Genomic DNA, 25,034 nt, shown 5'->3' with positions numbered 1-25,034 from the left:
ACTTTTTTTTCTAATAGTTAATGTTGGTATTGTTTAAAGAAACCTGGTTGGTGTGCTTTATTCTGGGGGGACAAATAGAGTATCTAATTGACTATTCTTTGGTAGGTGGGAAAATTTATTGATATGCTGTGACCTGTGGTGAAGTGGGACTGAATTAACAAGGCATTTCTCCCGTCTTGGTCATAACAAACTCAGGAGTAGCAGGGTGGGAGGGCAGGACCTAGTTGAGCAGCAAGAGCCTTGGATCAGTGAGCTCCTTGAGGAGCAGCAAGGAGGTCCTCGAGGAGCAGCAAGTAGGAGGTGGAGATCAGGAGGAGCATCGAGGAGGGCAAGGAGCATCAAGGAATGTGAGGATCAAGCATTTTGGTGATTAGTTTGATATGCATTGGACTGGAATCTTGTACGGTATTCAACCAATGGCTCTCAATTTACTTCAGCTACTCTCTGCATTCGTGATAGAAAACATGCACCTTGGCAAGCCACAGGAAAGATATTGTTGATTGTGAAGGCAGAGATGAGAAACTTAGGGAGGAGGTCTACAAGGGATTAAAGAAAATGTGGCTCTGGGACTGGCTGGAAGCAAAAGTTGGTGGTGTGTTACTTGCCGACTTCTTTCGAAAGTGGCAAAGCATTGTGCCAGTGATACTATTGGAAGTACACTACAGTGCACGAGGAACGAAGCACGCTGAAAGTGCGGAGAACATGAGGACAAGACCAATTATCAGCTGTCGGGTAAGTCTCATGAAATATTCTGAATACAGTGCAATTTTATTTATTACATATGCAAAATTGTACGAAATTGCCATTGCTCAACCAGTTTGCTTCAAAAGTGCACAATATTGCATTTGAAACTAAGATGGTACTACTATCGTTTTACAGCTGGCACGCTGAAAGGTCCCAGCCAAACAACACTGAGGGATCAGCTATATTGCCTGCATCCACTCTTCAAGGCTGCTGCTGTTGCTGCTACAAGTACCTATGCATTGCCATCAGTTTCCTCATCTCCACCAAAGCCATCTGTACTGATCAAAGATTGGAGGACAAATTTTGAAGCCATGCTTCTTTGTTTTCTTGCTGAGAACAACCTGCCTTTTACCATAGCACTCTTGCAAAAGAGTCTTCCAAAGATCAGAAGGCATCCAGTGAACTTTCAGTAAATCACACATCAGCTTCATATAAAATGAGGTTTGGCATTGGGAGATTCTTCCAAGAAAAGTTGGATGAAGACTTGAAGACAAGTTTCCTCTCTCTGAACATTGATGAAGCAAAATCTGAAAGTCATCACAGAGTTTTTGGAATTCTAGATAGCTACTTTTCATCAGAACTAGGAAAGGTTGTCGTTCACCATCTGGATTCTGTAACAGTTATTTGCATCAACATTGAATCCTTGTTTGAAAAACTAGCTAAACTACCATGAAATAATTTGATGTCTATCTTGATGGACTCCTGTATTGTAATGAAGGGCTCGGAAAATGGTTTGGAAGTGCGCCTTCTCAGAGAAAAAGCACCACATTTGTTGAATGTAGATGGGGATTCATGTCACCACATTAACAATGCATTTAAGAAACTCTGCAAACCCTTTGATTTCCTCTTTGAATGTCTTCTACATGATCTCTTTAGTGACTTCAAGCGGTCACCAGACTTGTGTGAGTTCTTCAGCCAAATTTGCATGTATCTAGCTGTCAAGTATACACTGTAGAAGACACAAGTTCCACACCAGAAAAAGGCAGTAACCTGGGGCTAAAGAGTGAGGAAATTAAGGATATTGATATCAGTTGAGAAAAATTATTGGAGAAACTTGAGGGACTAAAATCTGACAATGCCTGGGACCAGATTGCCTACATCCTAGGGTTCTAAAAGAGATAGCTGCAGAGATAGTGGATGCGTTGGTTGATTTTCCAGAATTCCTTAGATTCAGGAATGGTCCTATCAGATGGGAAGTTGACAAATGTTATGCTGCTTTTCAAGAAAGGAGGTAGAGAGAAAACCGGGAACTACAGGCCAGTTAGCCTAACATCAGTCCTTGGGAAGATGCTGGAAACTATTATTGAGGAAGCCTTAACACTGCACTTGGAAAAGCAGAGTATGATGATAATTCAGCATGGTTTTACTAAAGGGAAATCCTGTTTGACAAATTTGAGAGTTTTTTGAGGATGTAACTAGTAGGGTAGATAAAGGGGGACCAGTAGATGTAGTATGCCTGGATTTTCAGAAGGCATTTGATAAGGTACCACATAAAAGATTAATAGGCAAGATAAGGGCTCATGTTGGGGTTAATATATTAGTGTGGATAGAGGATTGGTTAACAGACATGAAGCAGAGAGTGGGCATAAATGGGGCATTTTCAAGTTGGCAGGCAGTGAATGGGGTGCCGCAAGGATCAGTTCTGGGGCCTCTATAACTGTAAACTCTATATTAATGACTTGGATGAAGAGACAGTAATGTATCTAAGTTTGCTGATGATACAAAGTTCGGTGGAAAGGTAAGCTGCGGGGAGGATGTAGAGAGGCTGCAAAACGATATAGACAGGTTAAGTGAGTGGGCAACAAGATGGCAAATGGAGTATAATGTAGGGAAGTGTGAAGTTGTTCACTGATCATAAAAATAGAAAAGCAGAATATTTTTTAAAAGGTGTGAAACTGGTAAGTGTTGATGTTCAGAGACACTTGGGGGTAGTCATACAAGGAACACAAAGTTAACATGCAGGTGCAGCAGGCTATTCGGAAGGCAAATAGCATGTTGGCCTTTATTGCAAGGGGTACAGGAATAAAGAAGTCTTACTAAAATTGTACAGGGCTTTTGTCAACCACACCTGGAATACTGTGTGCAGTTTTGGTCTCCACATTTAAGAAAGGATATACTTGCACTGGAGGCAGTGCTGTGAAGATTTACTAAATTGGTCCCTAGGATGAGGGGGTTGTCCTATGATGAAAGGCTGAGTAAACTGGGCCTATATTCACTGGAGTTTAGAAGAATGAGAGGCGATCTAATTGATTCTGAAAGGGCTTGATAGGGTAGAAGCTGAGAGATTGTTCCCACTGGTCAGGGAATCTAGAATACGGGGATGCACTCAGGATAAGGGGTCAATCATTCAGGACTGAGATGAGGAGAAATTACATCACTCAAAGCGTCGTGAGCCTTTGGAATTCTCTACCCAGAGGGTTGTGGATGCTCCATCACTGAATACATTTAAGGCTGGGATAGATAGATTTTTGGTCTCGCAGGGAATCAAGGGATATGGGGAGTGAGCAGGAGAGTGGAATTGAAGCCCGAGATCAGCCATGATTGTATTGAATGGCGGAGCAGGCTTGATGGGCCATATGGTCTACTTCTCCTATTTCTTGTGTTATGCCAGAATACGTTGTAAGCACATATTGGTTGACAGTGCTTGATGTCACTATGGATACACTGCGCCTACTGGATACTTACACCATTTTCTACCATGCAGTTCTGGATGAAACGGATAGAATTCTGTACATTGATCTGTGTAAAGGAATCTACCATAAATGTCATGTTAGTCAGAAATCCAAAGCCGAGATCTTGCACGTGAATTACGCAAAAAGAATATGACTTCAGAAGGAAAACAGCGCAAAGCAAGGATCACACAGAAGCTCTTTTATAGAAGAAAGTTCACGCTACTAATCCTACATTTTTATGCTAAAGGCGTATGTACTTCTCTTTCAGCGTAAAGTTTCAATTATTCATGAGCTGAATGATGAGCAGGTCAACCTAGTCAGGAGGTTCTTGGCATGTTTTCTGAAGCCAGAGGTAGTTAATGGAGGCAAAACCAGCAAGCAGCTCACAGAACTGGATGTAAAGGAAGGCAAAAATATCCTTGCCCTGCAGGACATGTTTGTTGGTCAGGCTGAAAAGAATATTGTTGTAAAATCAAGATCTAATCCAGTCATCAAAAAATTTCAGAAAGAGGTGAAACGAGCATTCACAGACACTGCTGCATACATTCTGCAGAAGCTTCCCATTGACTACAAATTACTGAGGCACATGTCCATATTGGACCCTCTCGCTGTTGAGCACAGTATTGGTATGAGGTACGTGAACTCCTTGCCAACACTTGTCACTAATGTGCTCACTGAGGGAGAATGTCAGAACTTAAATCTGGAGGTCAGACAATTCCATACACACACAGTTGTCCCCATACAAAAAGGAAGGAAGATTAGGCTTATGGTGCAATGAAGTACACAAGGGGTGCAAGTACAATAATGTCCGCAGACTTGTATTTGTATTAATGAGCTGCTTCCATGGACCTATGATTGATTGGTTCTTTCAGCACCATGGCTAATATCATTGATTCAGGGTCTACCCAGATGAATGTTGGCACATACAGCGCCATCCAAACTGTGAAATATGCACAGAGCAGAGGATAAATCAAGTTCGGAGTATTTCACAAGCAGACACAAGACTAGTGAACCCGTCAGTGGCAAGCTGGTGAGGTGTGTGCAAGAGGCCCACAAGATGTCTGCTGAGGAGAAACATCAGGGAGAAACGAAAAAGAGGAACAGAGGAGAAGGCTAGAAATGACACAACAGAAACTGGCCACAAATCGCTCTGCCAAAGCAGTTGTGATGGTTGTTGCTTAGAAAACTAGAAAGGCCCATGGTACAGCTCTGCATTCATCAGCTAAAGGGAAAACCTAACCAGTTAGTTAGCAATGTTTGAAAACTTTAGCACAGATTTGTGTACAAATAAGTTTCAAGGTCATGTTCTGGTGTTAAAATTTACTTCATCCTTCATAATTACATGATGTACTAACTACATTAAACGTTGGGATGCTGCTGTGACTTTGGTGATTTTATACAAATGCATTGGTCCACCATCTTGATGGTAATTGAAGGTAAACAAAGGGAAAACTTAATATTTCTACACATTTGCAGTGGCCTGGAAGCATTTGCATTCATTACAGTTCATTAACAATACTATAATTACATGATTCCTTGTCAAAAAAAAAATCTGACTTTTTTGTCTTTGGCCACTAATGTTCAGACCTTTTGGTCTTTGGCCACTCTCACCCCTGATCTCCATCGTGTTTTGTTAAGGATGTGCGACCCAGTTTGTCCTTACAAATTTCATCGAACTCACTCAGAAGTGTTGCTAGGTCTTGTCTATGCTGGTCAGAGAGGTAGTCGAAGATGATGTCTAGTCTCCTTAATATTTCTGTATTTTCCAATTTTATGGTGGGGGTCAATTTGAGAATTTTCTGGGTTCTCTTCCTCACCTAGTTTGTCTTCACTAAGGCTGTCTTCCTCTTCTCTTACTGCTTGATGTACACTTAATGGTCTATCTGGTTCTCGGCTGTGGTATTGTGTTAGCGTATTTATGTGGCACAGTCTTTGCTTTTTCCTCTGGTCTGGGGCATTAATCACGTAATTCATATCATTCACCTATTCAGGTCTTTTCCTATCATTTTGAAACTTGCCGATAGGCTTCAAGGACTAACTTGTATGCATTTAAGATAGCAGTTTTAGTTTGTTGGTAATCAGAAGAGCTTTCCTCTGATGACGTGGAATGAGCTTCACAAGCTCTACCCACCAATTCGCCTTGTAAGAGAAGAGTCTAATATTCTTTTGGCTATTTTAGCCTGATAGCTATTTTCTCAAAGGAGATAAAATGGGACTCGACCTCCTCCTCGTTGAATTTTAGCCCTAATTGTGAGTGTCTCAAAACATCAAAGCTTTGCTCTGGATTGGGGATAATATTTGAATTGCTGGGGGCAGTCCCATTTTGTACTTGTAGCTTGTCTAGCACAAACTGTCTCACTGCTCCCTCCCTGCAACTTTCTCTTCTTTTTCCTTTCGAAACTGCATCTCTTTCCTTTTTTTCATCTGTATCTCAATTTCCTCTTTTATTATTTGCATCCCTTTTCTGTTTTTCCAATTTTCATAGGGCAAGTTCCTTGTTAGCTTGGATTTTGGCCAAGGTTATTTTTTCAGACTCTGCTTTCACGCCTGTTTCCTCTGGTTCTGGGGTAAGATCAAGATGGCCAGATAGATTCTTCACTATTTCAGGTTTCTTTGTTTTTTGTTTGAAAATAACTCCCACCTGGGCAGCTAAGGTTTTTAATTCTTCAATAACTAATTGATTTAACGTATCATGGGATATGTCTCCCCGCTCTACAAACTCCTTAGCATTAAATGTGGCCATGTATTTTGTTGCTAGCGCTGTAGAAAAGAGACTGATACAAGAAAACCTATTTGTACAATATTTCAGTTTTAGAGGTCAATTTTCCTCCCGTTTCCAAATCTCTCATTTAATCTGATTGTTCAGAATCCCGGCTTCGAGCCCCCAATTTATTACGGACAGGTGGTAAGTGGTGTGGAGTTCCGCTTTTCACCTCCCAACTGACCGCAATAGTGTGTTGTTTAAATGCCACGTTAGTTCCTGAGTGTTTTTAGGATCAAATAAGCACACAAATGACAAGCACAAAAAAAAACTTTTTTAAACAATTCCTGAAATGGTCGCAACCTCACCCATGCACATATTCACACACAGACACATATGTAAGAATAGAGAGAAAAGGGTAGGGTGCAATTAAAATCCAAAGCGAGGTAAGTATTCACAGCTTACAAAAAACCTGTTGAATCTTCTTGGGAGGAAAGTTTTTTTAAAGGTGCAGGCCTGGATGTTTGTAATCTTGAACTTGCTGACGTGTTGTAAAGCTCTAGTGGTTACAACTCAGCATAAAACTGGTAATGTGAATTTGGTTACCTTCACAGCTGGAGTGTCTCAAAGTCATCTTGTAATGTCTGCTGTAGTGGCTGTTCAGGTTGTTGTTCAGCAGGGTTCTTCTTGCTTAGCCGATATCTCTCTCAGCCTTGGCTAGAAAACTGGCTTTCTGTCATCATGGCTTGATATCTCTCTCTCTCTTCCCACCTCTCCCCCCCCCCCCCCCCCACTCCAAGAGGGTTATCTTTTAAGGTAAAAAGCCATCACATTTGAGTTTCTGTCAGGTGACACATAGTCCTCTCCCCTTGTGTGACCACATAATGGACCGGGATATGGAAACCATTGCTGTCTACTGGTGTCTGAATGGGGACCTACTGTACACCTGTTCGTTCTGGTTTGAGCTCAAAGTCAGTCCGTCTCCAGAATCCTTTGTTAGTTCATATCTACATGAGAGTCATCAGTATGCAATAGTGCGCCTTTCAGTTTCAGTGGGTTCTCCCCAGAGCTATTTCAGACAAGGCTAACGAGTCTCAGCCTCAGCTGAGGTGTGTATTTCTAGTACAGGAGGATCACCTGACTGCTACTCCATTTGGTTAATGGTACAAGTGTCCATGTTCTTCTTCAGTTTAACTGTTGGCTTTTTATTGCCATAATTCCTCCAGTTTATTATTCATTTCATCATGGCTCCTTCCGAGCATGACCGTGTTGAGCCCAGTGTTTCAACCACTAGCCATCCTGTTGGTCCTGAAAAATTTCCAGTGCTATATGTTGCTGAAATTCAGAAATTATCATGAATGGAATGTAGCCAAGAGAAGGCAAAAATGACCTCAAAGGTCTTGGCTGTATTTGCAGTCTTTTGGATTGGGAATACAAGGCAGTTGGAGTGTTTAAGGCTGCTGACCTGAATTCCTTTGATGGCATACATAAATAGTAATGGTTGACCGTCTCCACTGAGCATTGTGTAGATTTCAAATTTCTGAATTATAACCTTAATAAAATATATTTTAGGTCACTCAAAAGACCTTTCAGCTCCTTCTAAATGCTGAGTAGAGTGAAGCCTATTTAAATGAATAGGCTATTAGCCAGACAAATGATTCACTTATTCCAGCTACTGTAAATGTAATATGATAAAACATAGTATTTGTAAATTTGTAACAAAATAGTGTACATCGTTGGCAACTTTGCAGCGGTGTTGTTGACGGAAACAAGGGGTTCATAGCTAAGTGTTATGTATTCAGCAGGCTTTATTAGCTAATGTGTTGCAAGTAGTCAGCATTAATAAACCTGCTGGAGTTACTGAATTATACCATTGTTATTTTCAAAGGGTTTTGTTCATCATTGATGGCTCAGATGCAGCTGATAAAATTTTTTATTTCACTCTAACTCCTTTGTATTGGCATTAGAGGTGTCAGTTTGTCTTGGTTGGTCGCACAGTCAGTTCAGAGTCTGTAGATTATGGTTGCAAGGTTCACTTTAGAACCTAGGCTGACACTTCTGTGTAATGTTGAGGGAGTGCTGAGTTCTTAGAAGTGCACATTCTTTGGCTGAAATTTGAAACTAAGTCTGAGTCTACCTGTTCAGGTGAACTTAAACAATCCCATAGTGCTTTCAAGAAGAGCAGGAACTTTTGCCATTGCGCTAGTTAACATTCTTCCTTTAACTGACAGCACCAGAAACAAACTGAGCATTCAGCTCATTTACTGTTATAGGAATTTGCTGGGCATTAACTGGCTCCTGTGTTTAAGTTTAATTACGCGGTTATTGTAACTGGGTGTAAAATGTTTTGGAAAGTCCTAAGGACAAGATAACTTCTTGGTTACTGTGACTTGTTCATCTGTTCATAAAGGGGTGGTCCCCAGGTCCGGATGGGATCTATCCCAGGTTACTGAGGGAAGCGAGAGAGGAAATAGCTGGGGCCTTAAACACGGGTGAGGTCCCGGAGGACTGGAGAATTGCTAATGTTGTCCCCTTGTTTAAGAAGGGTAGCAGGGATAATCCAGGTAATTATAGACCGGTAAGCCTGACGTCAGTGGTAGGGAAGCTGCTGGAGAAGATACTGAGGGATAGGATCTATTCCCATTTGGAAGAAAATGGGCTTATCAGTGATAGGCAACATGATTTTGTGCAGGGAAGGTCATGTCTTACCAACTTAATAGAATTCTTTGAGGAAGTGACAAAGTTGATTGATGAGGGAAGGGCTGTCGATGTCAGATACATGGACTTCAGTAAGGCGTTTGATAAGGTTCCCCATCGCAGGCTGATGGAGAAAGTGAAGGCGCATGGGGTCCAAGGTGTACTAGCTAGATGGATAAAGAACTGGCTGGGCAACAGGAGACAGAGAGTAGCAGTAGAAGGGAGTTTCTCAAAATGGAGACGTGTGACCAGTGGTGTTCCACAGGGATCCGTGCTGGGACCACTGTTGTTTGTGATATACATTAATGATTTGGAGGAAAGTATAGGTGGACTGATTAGCAAGTTTGCAGACGACACTAAGATTGGTGGAGTAGCAGATAGTGAAGGGGACTGTCAGAGAATACAGCAGAATATAGATAGATTGGAGAGTTGGGCAGAGAAATGGCAGATGGAGTTCAATCAGGGCAAATGCGAGGTGATGCATTTTGGAAGATCCAATTCAAGAGTGAACTATACAGTAAATGGAAAAGTCCTGGGGAAAATCGATGTCCAGAGAGATTTGGGTGTTCAGGTCCATTGTTCCCTGAAGGTGGCAACGCAGGTAAATAGAGTGGTCAAGAAGGCATACGGCATGCTTTCCTTCATCGGACGGGGTATTGAGTACAAGAGTTGGCAGGTCATGTTACAGTTGTATAGGACTTTGGTTCGGCCACATTTGGAATACTGCGTGCAGTTCTGGTCGCCACATTACCAAAAGGATGTGGATGCTTTGGAGAGAGTGCAGAGGAGGTTCACCAGGATGTTGAGAGGTTGAGTAGATTAGGATTATTTTCATTAGAAAGACGGAGGTTGAGGGGGGACCTGATTGAGGTGTACAAAATCATGAGAGGTATAGACAGGGTGGATAGCAAGAGGCTTTTTCCCAGAGTGGGGGATTCAATTACTAGAGGATACGAGTTCAAAGTGAAAGGGGAAAGGTTTAGGGGGGATATGCATGGAAAGTTCTTTACGCAGAGGGTGGTGGGTGCCTGGAACGCGTTGCCAGTGGAGGTGGTAGATGCGGGCACGATGGCGTCTTTTAAGATGTATCTAGACAGATACATGAATGGGCAGGAAGAAAAGAGATACAGACCCTTAGAAAATAGGCGACATGTTTAGATAGAGGATCTGGATCGGCGCAGGCTTGGAGGGCCGAAGGGCCTGTTCCTGTGCTGTAATTTTCTTTGTTCTTTGGGTGCTTGCCCTGCTAGTTCTGCCAGTGGATCTGACACACCCAACAGCAAAATCAGCGTAAGCTTGCTGGATTCACAAAGGCTGATGCAGCCTGTGAGTTGCCATTTGAGGGTCACAGCTGTATTAGACACTGAATTATGAACAGCTGAGTTGACTTAATTAGAAGAACAGTTAGCAGATTAACATCCATATATGAATCTCAAAGCTGTTCAGTTCATATTACACAGCAGAATATTTTTCTATAGAAAGTTGAACAGTGGCAACGTTATAGTAAAAGCCTCAAATACTCTGCTATTATCATAGTAGTGGCACAATGTCAATATTTCTAGGCTGAACTACTTGGCAAGTTATAACTGAAACTTATTTTTTAAACAAATTCTAGAAAGTGTTAAGTATTTTTCCATGCACCTTGATGGTATAAATTGGCTGCTTGCTGCTATTGTGATGCTTAAGAGAATGTGAATATGGTTTCTAGCAACAATACAATCTCTTTAAAGAATTGTAATGTTATAGTGTCAAGAAAAAAATAATTACCTTCCTTTGATTAATTTGTTTTTATATTGTTTAGTATCTTAGATGATTTCTGACTTATTTTTCCAGACATCTGCAGAGACGCAGCGAATCAGCCCCTGCTCCACTTTGACTAGCAGTACTGCATCCCCACCTGCTAACAGTCCCTGTTCTACCTTACCACCAGTCAGTACGTCTGCAGCTGTTAAGGATTGCCCTTATGGAACTGTCACCAGCCCAACCTCCACACTGGAGAGCAGGGACAGTGGCATCATTGGTGAGTCCTTCCAACATGTTCTTTGTATTTATCCCTCAATACAGGAGGTTTATAAGTCCTGTGTGTTTTACTTCCTTGTGGCCTTTGTATGCAAGTTTATGAACACTACACTACTGTACAGTGACTTCTTTGTCATTAAGATTGAGACTATCCATCAGCTGCCTCTGCCACTTTCCTCCTTTCCCCTAACCCCACTGGGCCAAACCTACTCTGTCTGCGTGGGTTTTCTCCGGGTGCTCCGGTTTCCTCCCACAAGCCAAACTTGCAGGTTGATAGGTAAATTGGCCATTATAAATTGTCACTAGTATAGGTAGGTGGTAGGGAAATATAGGGACAGGTGGGGATGTTTGGTGGGAATATGGGATTAGTGTAGGATTAGTATAAATGGGTGGTTGATGTTCGGCACAGACTCGGTGGGCCGAAGGGCCTGTTTCAGTGCTGTATCTCTAATCTAATCTAATCTACTCCAAGGTTTCACCCTGTCCCAACTCTTTCATCGCATCTTTCTCTAGTTTCTCTCCTATCTCCCCTCATGCCTCCTCTAAGATCATCTTATCCATGAAACTCACATCCTGCTCCCTTGACCCTATTCCCACTAAACTGCTGAACACCAGACTTCCCTTCCTGGGTCCCATGTTAGCTAATATTGTTAATGGTTTTGTTTCCTCAGGTACTGTCCCCCTCTGCTTCAAATCTGCCATCATCACCCTGCTCCTCCAACCTCCCTTTCCTTTCCAAAGTCCCTGAATGTATTGTCTCCCATGCCCATGCCCATCTTTTCCAGCACTCCATGTTTGAATCCTTCCAACCAGGAGCAGGATTTTCCCGATGGGCTTCGGAACCCTACCTTCATGGTCAAATGGGGGTCAGAAGCCCGCATTGTGTGGGGAACAGTGAACCCAGCTGTGATTTTCCCTGGTTTGGCCAATTATTGGCCCGAGGGTGGACTCCCATTGCAATTAAGGACAGTGGGTGGGCTTTCAAAGCTGCAGGGCCAATAGGAGGCCCTCCAGCACTGAAGAAGCAACAGGCTGCCCTTTCAGGTCAGTGAGATAGAGGGCACCTCAGGATGGAGGCGCCTTCTCGCCAACTTTAACTTTTAATTTTAAAAAATGGCCTCAGCAGCTGCAGGTTTTCACCCCTGCTACAGTGCCCAAACAGCTCTTATCAAAGTCACAAATGACATCCTAAATGATTGTGGAACCATTGTCTTCAGTCCCCACCACAAACTCAATTCCCTAACCGCCAACTCCATCCCTGTTCCTAGAACTGTCTGAGGCTGACCCAGCCTTTATGCAACCTTGGTGTCATATGTAACCCCAAGATGAGCTTCAGACCACATTATCCACGCCATCACTAACACCGCCAATTCTGACCTCCATAACATAGCCTGATATCTCTGCTGCCTCAGCTCATCTGCTGCTGAAGCTGAAACCCTCATCCTTGCTTTTATTCCCTCTAGACTTGACTATTCCAATCCACTCCTGATTGAAATCCTATGTACTACCCTCTGTAAACTTGAGGTCATCCAAAACTCTACTGCCCGTGTTCTAACTCGCATCAAGTCCCTTTCACCCACCTCCTCTGTGTTCGCTGACCTACACTGGCTCCTGGTTAAGTAATGCCCTGATTTTAAAATTCTCATTTTTATTTTCAAATCCCTCCATGGCCTAAGCCCTTCCTATCTCTAACAGCCTCCACCCCCACAACCCTCCTTAATATTTGCATTCCTACAATTTTAAAACCTAGTTTTAATTGCTGCACCATTGGTGGCTGTGCCTTCAGCTATCAAGGCCCGAAACTCTGGAATTCCTTCCTTAAATCTCTCCACCTCACTACCTCTCTTTCCTTCTTTGAGACACTCCTTAGAATCTACCTGTTTGGTCAAGTTTTTGATCATCTGCCCTAATATCTCCTATGTGGCTCAGTATCAAATTTTGATCCATAAAGTTCCTCTGAAATGCCTTGCGACGTTTTATTACATTGCAGACATTTTATAAATACATAACTTGTTAGGGGTGTGGGAACCAGGAGGAAATATCAAGAGAGGAACACCAAGGTGCACAGAATACTGAGAGAGATAGATAGCACTAGAGTAGGGATTAGTAAGTTATCAGGTGCGGTCAGAGTAAGGGAGAAATTAATAAAGTCTAAATCAGGGTTAATGCACTTTTATGTGAATGTACGGAATGTGGTTATTAGGGTTGGTGAGGTACAGGCACAGATTGCCATATGGAGATATGATGTGGCTGTAACAGAGACCTGGCTGAAAGAAGGGCAGGACTGGGTGTTAACTGTTCCTGGATACAAGGTGTTTAGGAAAGGGGAAAAAAAGGGGGAGGGGTGGCAGTATTGATTAAGGAGAGCATTGCAGTGCTGGAGAAAAAGGATGTCCCAGGAGGGTCGAGGGCAGGATCAATTCGGCTTGAGCTAAGGAACAAAAAAGGTGCAGTTAAATTTGCTTGGTGTTGTCTATAGCCTACCAACTAGTGGGAAGGACATGGGTGAACACATTTGCAAGGAAATTACAGAGAGATGCAAGAATTATAGGGTAGTTATAATGAGGCACTTCAATTATCCAAACATAGACTGGGATAGTAGTATTGTAAAGGGTAGTGAGGGGCAAGAATTCCTAGAGTATGTTCAGGAAAATTTTCAACAGCAGTATGTTTCTAGTCCAACGAGAAAGGAGGCACTGGTAGACCTGGTTCTTGGGAATGTGGTGGGCCAAGTGGATCAAGTATCAGTAGGAGAGCATTTAGGAGACAATGATCATTGTATCATAAGGCTTAGGCTGACTGTGGAAAAGGACAAAGAACGATCCAGAGTAAGAATATTTAACTGGGGGAAAGCCAACTTCAATGGGCTAAGAATCAAGCTGGGATAATTAAATTGGAGTCAAAGGTTGGCAGGAAAAACAGTAGCTGAACAATGGGTTACCTTCAAAGAATAACTGTTCAGGCACAGTCAAGGTATATTCCCTCGAAGGGGAAAGATAGGGCAAACAAATCTAGAGCTCCCTCGATGACAAAAGAGGTAGCAATTCAGATAAAGAAGAAAAAGTGTGCTTATGACAGATGCCAGGTAGAAAATACTATTGAGAACCAGGCTGAATATAGAAGGTCCAGAGGGGAAGTGAAAAAGCAAATAACAGAAGCAAAGAGAGAGCATGAAAAGAGACTGGCAGCTACCATTAAAGGGAATCCCAAAGTTTTCTATAGACATATAAATAGTAAAAGGGTGGTAAAAAGAGGAGTGGGCCAATTAGGGACAGTAAATGGATTTACACATGGAGGCAGAGGGAATAGCTGAGGTATTAAAAGAATACTTTGCATCTGTCTTTACCAAGGAAGAAGATGCAACCCAGGCAATAGTGAAAGAAGAGGTAATTCAGACACTAGAGGGGTTTAAAATAGATAAAGAGGATATATTAGATAGGCTGTCTGTACTTAAAGTGGACAAAGCACCAGGACCGGATGAGATGCATTCAATGATACTGAGGGAAGTGAGGGTGGAAATTGCGCAGGCACTGGCCATAATTTTTCAGTCTTCCTTAGACTCGGGGGTGGTGCCAGACGACTGGAGCATTGCAAACATTACACCCTTGTTCAAAAAAGGGTGTAAAGTCAAGGCCAGCAACTACAGGCCAATCAGTTTAACTTCGGTGGTGGGGAAACTTGTGGAAAAAATAATTTGGGACAAAATTAATAGTCATATGGACAAATGTGAGTTAATTAAGGAAAGCCAGCATGCATTTCTTAAGGGAAAATCACATTTAACTAACTTGCTGGAGTTTTTTGAGGAAGTAGCAGAGAGGGTTGATGAGGGCAATGCTGTTGATGTGGTGTACATGGACTTTCAAAAGGCATTTGATACAGTGTCATACAACAGACTTGTGAGCAAGGTTATAGCTCATGGAATAAAAGGGATGGTAGCAACATGGTTACAAAATTGGCTGAGTGACAGGAAACAAAGAGTAGTGGTTAATGGATGTTTTTCAGGCTGGAGGAAGGTTTGTAGTGGAGTTCCCCAGGGGTCAGTGTTGGGACCCTTGCTTTTCCTGATATATATTAATGACCTAGACCTTGGTGTACAGGGCACAATTTTAAAGTTTGCAGATGGTACGAAACTTGGAAGCTGGAAGCATTGTGAGCTGTGAGGAGAATAGTGTAGAACTCCAACAGGACATAGACGAGTTGGTGAAATGGGCGGACAGGTGGCAGATGAAGTTCAATGCAGAAAAACGTGAAGTGATTCATTTTGGTAGGAAGAACGTAGAAAGACAATATAAAATAAAGGGTACAATTCTAAAGAGGATGCAGGAGCAAAGGGACCTAGATGTATATGTGCATAAGTTATTGAAGGTGGCAGGATAGGTTGAGAGAGCGGTTAATAAAGCATACAGTATCCTGGGCTTTAGTAATGGGGGCATAGAGTACGCGAGCAAGGAAGTTATGTTAAACTTGTATAAGACACTAGTTTGGCCTCAGCTGGAGTGTTGCATCCAGTTCTGGGTGCTGCACTTGAGGAAAGATGTGAGGGCATTGGACAAAGTACAGAAAAGATTCACGAGAATGGTTCCAGGGATGAGGAACTTCAGTTATGAGGATAGATTGGAGAAGTTAGGACTGTTTTCCTTGGCGAAGAGAAGGCTGAGAGGAGATTTGATAGAGATATTCAAAATCATGAGGGCAGTGTAGATAGAGAAAAACGGTTCCCACTCATGAAAGGATTGAGAACGAGGGCACAGATTTCAAGTATTTGGTAAGAGAAGCAAAAGCGACATAAGGAAAAACTTTTTCATGCAGCAAGTGGTTAAGGTCTAGAATGCGCTGCCTGAGAGGGTGGTGGAGGCAGATTCAATTGAAGCATTCAAAAGGGAATTGGGCAGTTATATGGAAAGGAAGAATGTTCTGGGTTACGGCGAGAAGGTGAGGGAATAGAACTGAGTGAATTGCTCTGTCAGAGAGCTGGTGCAGACATGATAGGCAGAATGGCCACCTTCTACACTAACAATTCTGTGATATTGCTGCTGTCTGCGAGCTGTATTTGAAATGATGGTGGATAAATTGAGTAGTCATGGTTAACTCGATCATTATTGTATTGCTTTATTGTAAAGTCATCATATGACTTGATTGGTCTCTCACTAATTTTGCTTTAACTTTACATTTTAACTGAAGCATGATGGATGGCATTTGTTGTTATTTTCTCAATATGAAGTTAGTGCCATCCTAGTTTTAACATAGACTGAGTGCATCTAGGTCTGTAGAATGTAGGCTTTGCTAAGTAAATTGAAGTATCTGTCTGTAGTGTCGCCCATGTGTTCAAGTGGCCATCAGAAGACTTTGTCATTTCCACAGTTAAATTATGACGCAACACTCAAAATATCTTTTTTTTAAAAAAAAGTGTTTTTACTTGTTTTTGTTTTTTGTAATTGGGACTCCAGTATTGTTTACTGTGCCCCTGTAATAACTTTTCAAAGTTGGCAAGTGTGAGCTTTTCAGAGATGCCACACCAACTTGAGGCCAAATAAGGCTGACATAACAGTTTGAGTTACTCTGTGACATAGAATAACAGGCAACCAGATGAATGCAGATAAGAACACTTTGTTGTTTCCAATGACAGTTCTTACTTACAGGGGTAAAATTTATTGCCGTTTAATATTTAGATTAGCCCATGGGAGGTCTGGGACACAACAGTAAGCAACATGTATGATGTATTTGAGGTGACATCAATGCTGTAGCATTTCACAGTGCAGCATTTGTTCATGCTTTCTGTGAATTTTCTGAATAGCCAAGAGTGATTGTTTGTGGGGAAACCGAGTTTTATGACTTTGTGTTGCACGTGGTTTCTACTCCCTTGTCTTAAAAAGCTTTGGACCTCTGCAATTGTGCTGGGTTTTTTTAGAGGAGAGTGATGGCTTTGTATTCAGTGAAAGGATTGATTATTCTTGCAGCCATCAGCTGGATGGAGCCTCACATGTGCCTCCATGTCCTTTTCTGAGATGAACAGCAAAAGGAGAGTTAAAGGCCTACTCTCTGACATACAGAGAGAAAGGAAGAGAAAGTTTGTGTCATGATAGAGTTGGAAACGTACGGAAATAAAGCAAAAAAGGGGAAAAGGATGTGGATAAAAAGAGAAACTGAGATATATAGATCAATTGAGAGACTGAGAAAAGGGATGGCAAAGGGAAGGAAAGATTTGCAGAAAAGAGAGAGAGAAGAATGATAGAGTGCCTAAAAAAGAGAGTGAATAAGGATGCAAGATGAACAGAAATATAGATAGGGAAAAGAAAGAACTGAGAAATAATCAAAGGGCAGGAAGAAAGAAGAAAATGGCAGTAGCATTGAAAAGCAGGACATCTTCCCAGAGAACTTATCAATCGGCCAACGAAGCACCAAAAAGTTTGGTCCAGCAATAACTGTTTTGAGGCTTTGTACCTTAGAATGACCTGCCATTCTAGGGTGTGATCTGCAAAAGAGTGCCCTTGCACGACTTCTCCCAGAGTTCCAGGCCTCAGACTTCACCCAGTTGTGAGGCCGGCTGCAGAAATTCATCATGAAATGAGGAGGAGTCATGACAGATACAGTCTTTGAGCCTTTGGGAGAGGGTTATCCTCATAACTTTGTGATCAAATCTCTGAGATTTTGCAGGTAAATCAGTTAAGTAATTGAGATTAACAAATTGCTAGCTTCAGGTACAATCACCCTAAACCGCAGTGATGTCTGCTACTCCAGATTTTGGTCTTTCCCAAAAAAGGTATGCAGGTACTGCACAACCCTAATCCTCAGGGTAGCACATCATCTTTAAATTAAGTACCTGAGGGTAGACCAATTCACCTCATACAACCAGCACCTCCCATATCTCTGTTTTTGAGGGTGGAGGCCAGTTCAGCCTTGAGTTTAAATGGTCTGTATTTATCACGGATAAAAAAGTACGTTTTCTCTTTTTTAGTTCCCTGATCCCAGGTGCAAATATAAGGGCAGAAGGAATGTAGCGCCTTTTTTTAATTGTTCATTGGCAGTGGGAGCCGCTAACAATAACAGCATTTATTACACATCTCTAATTGCTCTTGAGACGGTGGTGGTGAGCCTCCTTCTTGAACCGCTGCAGTCCGTGTGGTGTAGATATTTCTGCAGTGCTGTTCGGTAGTGTTCCAGGATTTTGACCCAGCAATGATGAAGGAACAGCGATATATTTCCAAGTCATGATGGTGTGTGACTTGGAAGAGAAATTGCAGATGGTGGTGCTCTCATGCATGTGCTGCCCTTGTCTTTCTAAGCAATAGAGATCGCAAGGTGCTGTTGAAAGATTATTAGCTAAAAAATGGTACACACTACAGCCATGGTGCACCGGTAATGGAAGGAGTGCATATTTAAAGTGGTGCGTGTGTGACCAATTCTTGGAGCGGTGCTCATACATGCCAGTGGAGAGTTTTCAAACACACTCCTGCCTTGTGCTTTGTAGATGGAGAGACTTTGGTGAGTCAGGAACTGAGTCTCGCACTTTAGTCTCACCTGCTGTTGGACCCACAATATTTATGTGGCTGGTCCTGTTAAGTCTGTGGTCAATGGTGACCCCCAGGGTGTTGGTGGTGGGGGACTTGTCCATGGTAATACCATTGAATGTCAATGGGAGCTGGTTAGCCACTCTTTTTGGAAATGGCCATTGCCTGGCACTTGTTTGGTGTGGATGTTACTTGCCACTTATCAGCCCAAGCCTGAATGTTGTCCAAGTCTTGCTTCATGCGGACATGGACTGCTTAATCATCTGAGGAGTTGCGAATGGAACTGAACACTGTGCAATCATCAGTGAATATCCCCACTTCTGACCTTATGATGGAAGAAGGGTTACTGATGAAGCAGCTGCAGATGGTTAGACCCAAGACATTGCCCTGAGAAAGTCCTGCAACAATGTCTTGGGGTAAGGATGATTGGCCTCCAACCATTTTCCTTTGCGCCAGGTATGATTTCACCCATTGGAGGGTTTTCCCTCTGATTCCCATTGCATTCAATATTACTAGGGCTCCTTGATATCACACTTGGTCAAATGCTGTTTTGATGTCAAGGGCAGTCACTCTCACCTCATTTCTGCAATTCAGCACTTTTGCCCACGTTTGGACCAATGCTGTAATGAGATCTGGAGCCGAGTGGTCCTAGGAGAACCCAAATTGAGCCGAAATGTGCAGGTTATTGGTGAATAATTGCCGTTTGATAGCACTATCAATGACACCATCCAGTACTTTGCGGATAATTGAGAGTAGACTGATGGCTGGATTGGATTTACCCTACTTTTTGGAGAATTTTCCATGTCAGATGGAACAGCTTGGCTCGCAGAGCAGCTAGTTCTGGAGCACAAGTGTTCAGCACTACAGCTGGGATATTGCCAGGGCCCGTAGCCTTTGCTATATTCAGGAAAGATAGGGAAGAAAAGGAAGGAGGAGGGGTAATCGTATTGATTAAAGAGAATATTACAGTACTGGAGAGTGAAGATGTTCTGGAGCGATCAGGGACAAAATCTATTTGGTTAGAGTTAAAAAACAATGGAGGTGCCATTACACTGTTGGGTGTATTCTATTGGCAACCAATGACTGGGAAAGATGTAGAAGAATTTGCAGGGAAATTAGAGAGGTCAAGAACTACCACTCGCTCAATCTACAACTGGCCTGTGACCACCGCCAACGGATCCTACAGATCTCTGCACACTTCCTGGGAAGTTGCTATGATGCCTACATTTTAAGGCAGTCCCAGGTGCCAGATCTTTTCCAGATCCCCGCACGCCTTCAATATGGATCCTTGGAGACATGGGCTACCCACTGACGACATGGCTACTGACACTAGTGAGGAACTCACGTGCATCTGAAGAGGAGAGGTACAATACCTGCCAAGGGACAAAGTGAGTGACCATACAACAGGCCATTGGTCTACTCAAGGTGAAATTCAGGTGCCTAGATCTGCCCATTGGAGCCCTTCACTACACCCCGGCCAGGGTGGTCTGCTGTGCACTGCACAGTCTGGCACTTTATGCAGCCCTGTTCTCACCTTTCCTTTAGCAGTCCATTGCTCAGCGCCCAGCTGCCTACCGCACAGTTGGCAAGGCTCAAGACTTGATCTCTCGCAGCATGATCCCTCACCTCAAGCCCCCTTGATAGACACAGGGTTAAAATAAAGCCATGAATAAGAGAAAGGAGATCTTGTACGATAGACGCTTTTCTTTATTATCCCTGACAACAAACGCTTCCCTTTCTATTTACATTAAACATTCATCTGTGAATCCCAAGTGCTTCATGGTGTTCCTTCTTTATTCTTTTGTGTGCGCTCCTGCATGGCGCTCCCCCTGCACTGTCAGTTGAAGTGCAGGCAGGCTGCTGACTTTGCTTACCCTTGGCTAGTGATGACCTTGGTGGTTGTCCTCTGGATGCCTGTGGCTTGGAGGGCCCTGGCATGCTGAGGGCCTCCTGCACAGAAGCAGTACCACCCTTTGCCGTCAGGGCTGAAAGGGGATATGGCGTTTCTGGCTGAGGAGCTGAAAACTGCTGCTTGCACCAGGAGCACCCTGAGAGGAAGCCCCAGCTGCAGGAGGGAGCCACTCCTCCTCCCTTGTAATGCACACTTATGCCTCCCTGCTTCCCAGAGGGTAGAGGACCTGGTGGTGACTCCAGGTGCTTCGCCCCCTCTCACCTTGCCACTTCTGCCTTGAGCTCACGGTCAAGATGAGGTATGCAGGTCTGCATGAATCTCCTGCAGACATTGAGTGTTTTGCTGGATATGGTACTCCATGAGAGTCGCCAGTCTTTCAATGGAGGTCACCACTCCTGCACCAGTCAGAGGCATTGCAGCACCCAAGGCCTGCATGGACTCCTCCATAGTTCGCGCTTGGGCACGCATAGGCTCCAGCATCTTGGCGAGATGCTGCTTGACCTCTCACTGCAGCTGCACCATTTCCTGTGATTCTGGTAACACCAGAGGCATGCCATGAGCCTGGGACTCAGCACGGGCCTGACCTCCTACACGCCTCTGATTGTCAGTGGCCTATGCTGTCACAGCCTCCGTTGCTCGGTCGAGTCTGTGCTCATCAGGCTGTGTGCCCGAATCTAACTGGGAGTGCATAGCCACCAATGAGGTGGTATGAAGTGACTCTGAGGCTCCTTCCTCCTACTCAGAGGCTACAGTCTCTGCAGCTCTTTTTTGGTCACTGTGACCTGAATGAGAGGACTGAGTCATTGAGGGTTAAGGGCCTCCCCACCTGACATTCTAACCACTCCTACGTTGGAGCTCCCTGTATGCAATGGTTGTCGCATGAGCAGCATAGCTCCTTTGCTGTAGATGCACCCTTGTGGCCGATGACATCCTTATTCACTATCTTGGGAAGGTGCCCTTGTCTCTCCGTCAGCTACAGAGCATCTGCCTTGCAGCCATGCCAGCTCCATGACGACCATCTCCTCCATCGGGCTCAGTACATGGAGATGTGGCAGTCCACCACCGGGTTTGGCCCACTTTCTGCTATTGTGTGCTGTCTTCTCCTGCAGACACAAAGATGAATGTTGTTGGTATCCCAGCAGCGAAAAGCCCAAAATCTGTGCTGTGGCAGTCCAGTAGTCAATAATGAGGGCACACAGAAGCCTCTTGCATGCAGCCCCTTTCAAGGGACTTTGTGGGGTCTTCAAATGACAGCAAGGACCCTTTCAGTTCTATTTAACCGTACCTCAGGCAGCGTTTCTTGATGCCCTGACCCTTTGCTCACGACTGGGTGGGCACTCCCCCTCCACCCAATGCAGCCTCCCCCTCTGACACATGCAAGGCCCAAACGTTCAAGGGTTTATGAAGTACTCACTTTAGCAGCCTGAATGAGGTCATTGAGCCGCTTGTGGCACTGGATCCAGGTCTTTGAGGTGACTCCACAGTTGCTGACTTCCTCCACTATCTGCAGTCAGGCTTGATTGGTCAGGCGGGCAGGTCTCCTCCTCCCATTCCTGGGGAAGAGCACCTCTCACCTTTCCCTTGCAGCCTGGAGGAGAATCTGGAGGGAGGTATCGCTCAACCTTGGGACCACCTGGGGCCTTCCTCTGCCAAGGTTCTGTTGCCTGTTTTGAAGAAATCCTTGTAGTGGAAAATCATATATTAAATGCAGGACTGGCAGCCCTTTAAATATGGCCCCAGTGCGTGCCGCAGCATCAGCTGATGCTGCCGTTGCTACCTCCATGTCCGCCACAATCCTCGTCATTGGATGGCCCTATGCCTTGTTAGTCTTAATTGTCCAGCCGCCGCATGATTGCAGAAGGTAGCCTGCTCATGGCCCAAATAGAAGCCATGCCCACTTCAGGTCCCAACTTTGGGACTTGCGCCTTCCAAACAAAATCCAGCCCAAGGTCTCCCACCTTTGCTGATGTCCAACTTGGTCACTTCAAGTAGGACATCCACAACTAGGAATAAAACATAACGTTTAAAAAAAAGTTTTGCTGTGGTATCCTATTATCCTATAAAATCACATATCTCTGTTCAGTGTCGTCCTGTCAGGAGAGTGTGTAAAGACAGGTATTGTGATAATGTGGTAAGCATTTTACAATCTTCTGCGTTCTCCTCATAACCTAAGATATGGGAGTCATTCTGTCCACCTTGGGATAAAAAAATATTGAATAATTCCTGCTGGGATTCAAATGAAAGACCTTTTGGCTAAAGGCTTGATTGGGTCTGCAAAAAAAATCTGACCTGAGCCCGACCCAGCCCAAGTCCTTCCATTTTTTTTCCGTGCCTAACCTGACCATCAGTTAACTTACCTTCCATTTTTCACTTTCTTGCTGATCTGCACAAGCTTAAAGTAACTGTAACAAAACTACCTTTCTAGTCCAAAGATTAAATCAACAGTGGAGCCACCTACCTGTGATAGAGCGTGTCCGACCTGAGCCCAAATACTGGACCCGGAAGTGCAACCGAACCCGAACCCGATACATGTCAGCGGGTCCTGTTGGGTTCGGGTCGGGTAACAGACCTTTACTTTTGGCTGCAATTTAGCCTTCAACTAACTGAGCTGTTCCGGATACCTACTAGATTAATTAACAGGACAATATGCATGATTGCTTCACCTCAAACCACACTCTGGCTCTGCAGAATTATTAACTGTTTCCAGTCTCCTTCTACAACCTTAAGCTAGCCATGGCCGCATGTAAAGCAGCTGAAGCCATTCCACACACTTCAAAATATTCAATCAATATTTCAGTGTTTTCGAATGACTATATTGGCTCTCCTTTTCATCGCAAAATTAAACAGTGCATTATCCTGTATAATTGAATCTGCTGTTGCTGTCATGACAGGATTTATTTGAAAATTAAAATTTGTGGAAGCCTTTATATTTCTAGACATCTGAGTATTTAGATTGAAAACAAGTTGTGATATAAATTTTTTTTTTAAAGTCCCAAAAGCACAGTTTAAGCCACTTAGAAATCAAATCCTTTTGAGAATTGCTATAAAATCACAAGGGAGCCACCTCATATACTCACTTTTATAACTAAATTGCTTCTGTCGCCTTCATTTGTATCAAATTACTACCCTTGAAAATATATCCTACATACAAAATTAGTACCTGGTAATAGATCCTGCTAGAATGTAGGCTAAGCAAAATAGATATTTCAGCATTAGCATCATCCATCAGTTTCAAAAAAGATGCAAGGGCATTTTGATTTTAATGATGCTACTTAAAGGGCCCTAATTTTAAACCTAACTTTAATTTATCCTTTCCTGTGCCTGGTATGTCTGGAGCTTGCTTTTTCTTAAAGCACTACTTGTATAAATACATCCTTCTGAAAATTATCATTTAAGTAAAATATACAAAGCCTTTGCCAATTTGTGGACAAAATTAGATTGATCCTGCAAACAGACCTTTGCCATGTTGCCTACTATGTAGTCAGCAGCCCAAATCTGAGAGAAACTGCACAGTAAGCTACCTTGGTCTCTCCTCGAAAAGATCAACTATACCGAATCCTACCACCAGGGCCTTGTTTAACCACTCACCAGCACATCCTTCAGATACATAATAAGACTGGTACATACTCTTTTATTTGCTTGATAACTCAGAAATCTACAATGAGAGTTGAAGGAGCTTTTCATCCCAACCTATAAGTTGTTGAGAACAGTTTGTAGCTATGCTGGAAAGCATATTATAAGCAACTGCAAATCTTTTGTGGCAAAATCGGATTGACTTCCAACAACCAGCTTAAGCAGGCCTGGACTTAATGCATCTGAGACACTTGCCCTTTATCCTCTTGAATTGGAAGGACTTAACCAGGGGAGACAAACAAATTGGGAAAGGAAAGAATTTTCAGTGCATAATAATCTGGATGATCAGGTAGTTCAAACAAATTCAAACAAGTTTAAACAAGCTCTCTTTCAACTCTCATTTACATCCAGTAGTAGATTCGGCAACTTTAAGGGCATTTAAGTGGTCATTGGATAGACATATGGATGAAAATGGAATAGTGTAGGTCAGATGGTTTCACAGGTCGGCGCAACATCGAGGGCCGAAGGGCCTGTACTGCGCTGTAATGTTCTAATTCTAATTCTAATCCAATCCAACACCACCTTCCTGGAGATTCTGTTTGCATTTACGTTGTCCTTGAGAAAGCAAATCTCTCACCTTGGAAGCTACATTCCTTGCCCTAACATCAGGGGCAGCCTTTTCCTCTTTGAGTAGTGGCACAACAAACTTCCAAACAGCCTTTCCGACCCTGGTTTGCAGTTGCTTAACATGCAGGGAGAGTTCCCGGTGGGGTCCCTGTTGTTAAGTGGAAGCTGTCGCTGACAAGAGGCATGCAGAGGTTAGTGCTGGTGGCCAAATTAGAGGGAGAGGTGGCCTCGACTAGCTCCTCAGTCTCTATCTCAAGAATTGTGGCTTTTCTGCGACTACCCTAGACCTCCTCTTCTTCTTCTTTGGCCTCCTTGTCTCGAGAGACAATGGGTAAGCGCCTAGAGGTGGTCAGTGGTTTGTGAATCAGCGCCTGAAGTGGATATAAAGGCCAATTCTAGAGCGGCAGTCTCTTCCACAGGTGCTGCAGATAAAATTGGTTGTCAGGGCTGTTAAGCAGTTGGCTCTCCCCTTGCGCTTCTGTCTTTTTTCCTGCCAACTCCTAAGTCTCTTCGACTCACCACACTTTAGCCCCGCCTTTATGGCTGCCCGCCAGCTCTGGCGATCACTGGCAACTGACTCC

At 43.5% G+C, this 25,034-nt stretch overlaps 1 protein-coding gene across 16 annotated transcripts in view; it reads left to right on the top strand.

The window, feature by feature from the left end:
• tanc2a (tetratricopeptide repeat, ankyrin repeat and coiled-coil containing 2a) overlaps positions 1 to 25,034 on the top strand; it is a 1,142,739-nt gene that overhangs the window by 737,969 nt on the left and 379,736 nt on the right. For all 16 annotated transcript variants that reach the window (XR_010969054.1, XM_068013145.1, XM_068013151.1 and 13 more), the window contains one exon: positions 10,648 to 10,834. Coding sequence is in view for 15 of the 16 variants with exons in the window: in XM_068013145.1 (XP_067869246.1) it covers positions 10,648 to 10,834 (187 nt within the window). In the remaining variant the exon portion in view is untranslated. The remainder of the gene's footprint in view (positions 1 to 10,647; positions 10,835 to 25,034) is intronic.

This window comes from Heterodontus francisci, chromosome 33, assembly GCF_036365525.1.
Source record: "Heterodontus francisci isolate sHetFra1 chromosome 33, sHetFra1.hap1, whole genome shotgun sequence".
NCBI lineage: Eukaryota > Metazoa > Chordata > Chondrichthyes > Heterodontiformes > Heterodontidae > Heterodontus > Heterodontus francisci.
This window is presented reverse-complemented; position numbering and strand designations above follow the sequence as displayed.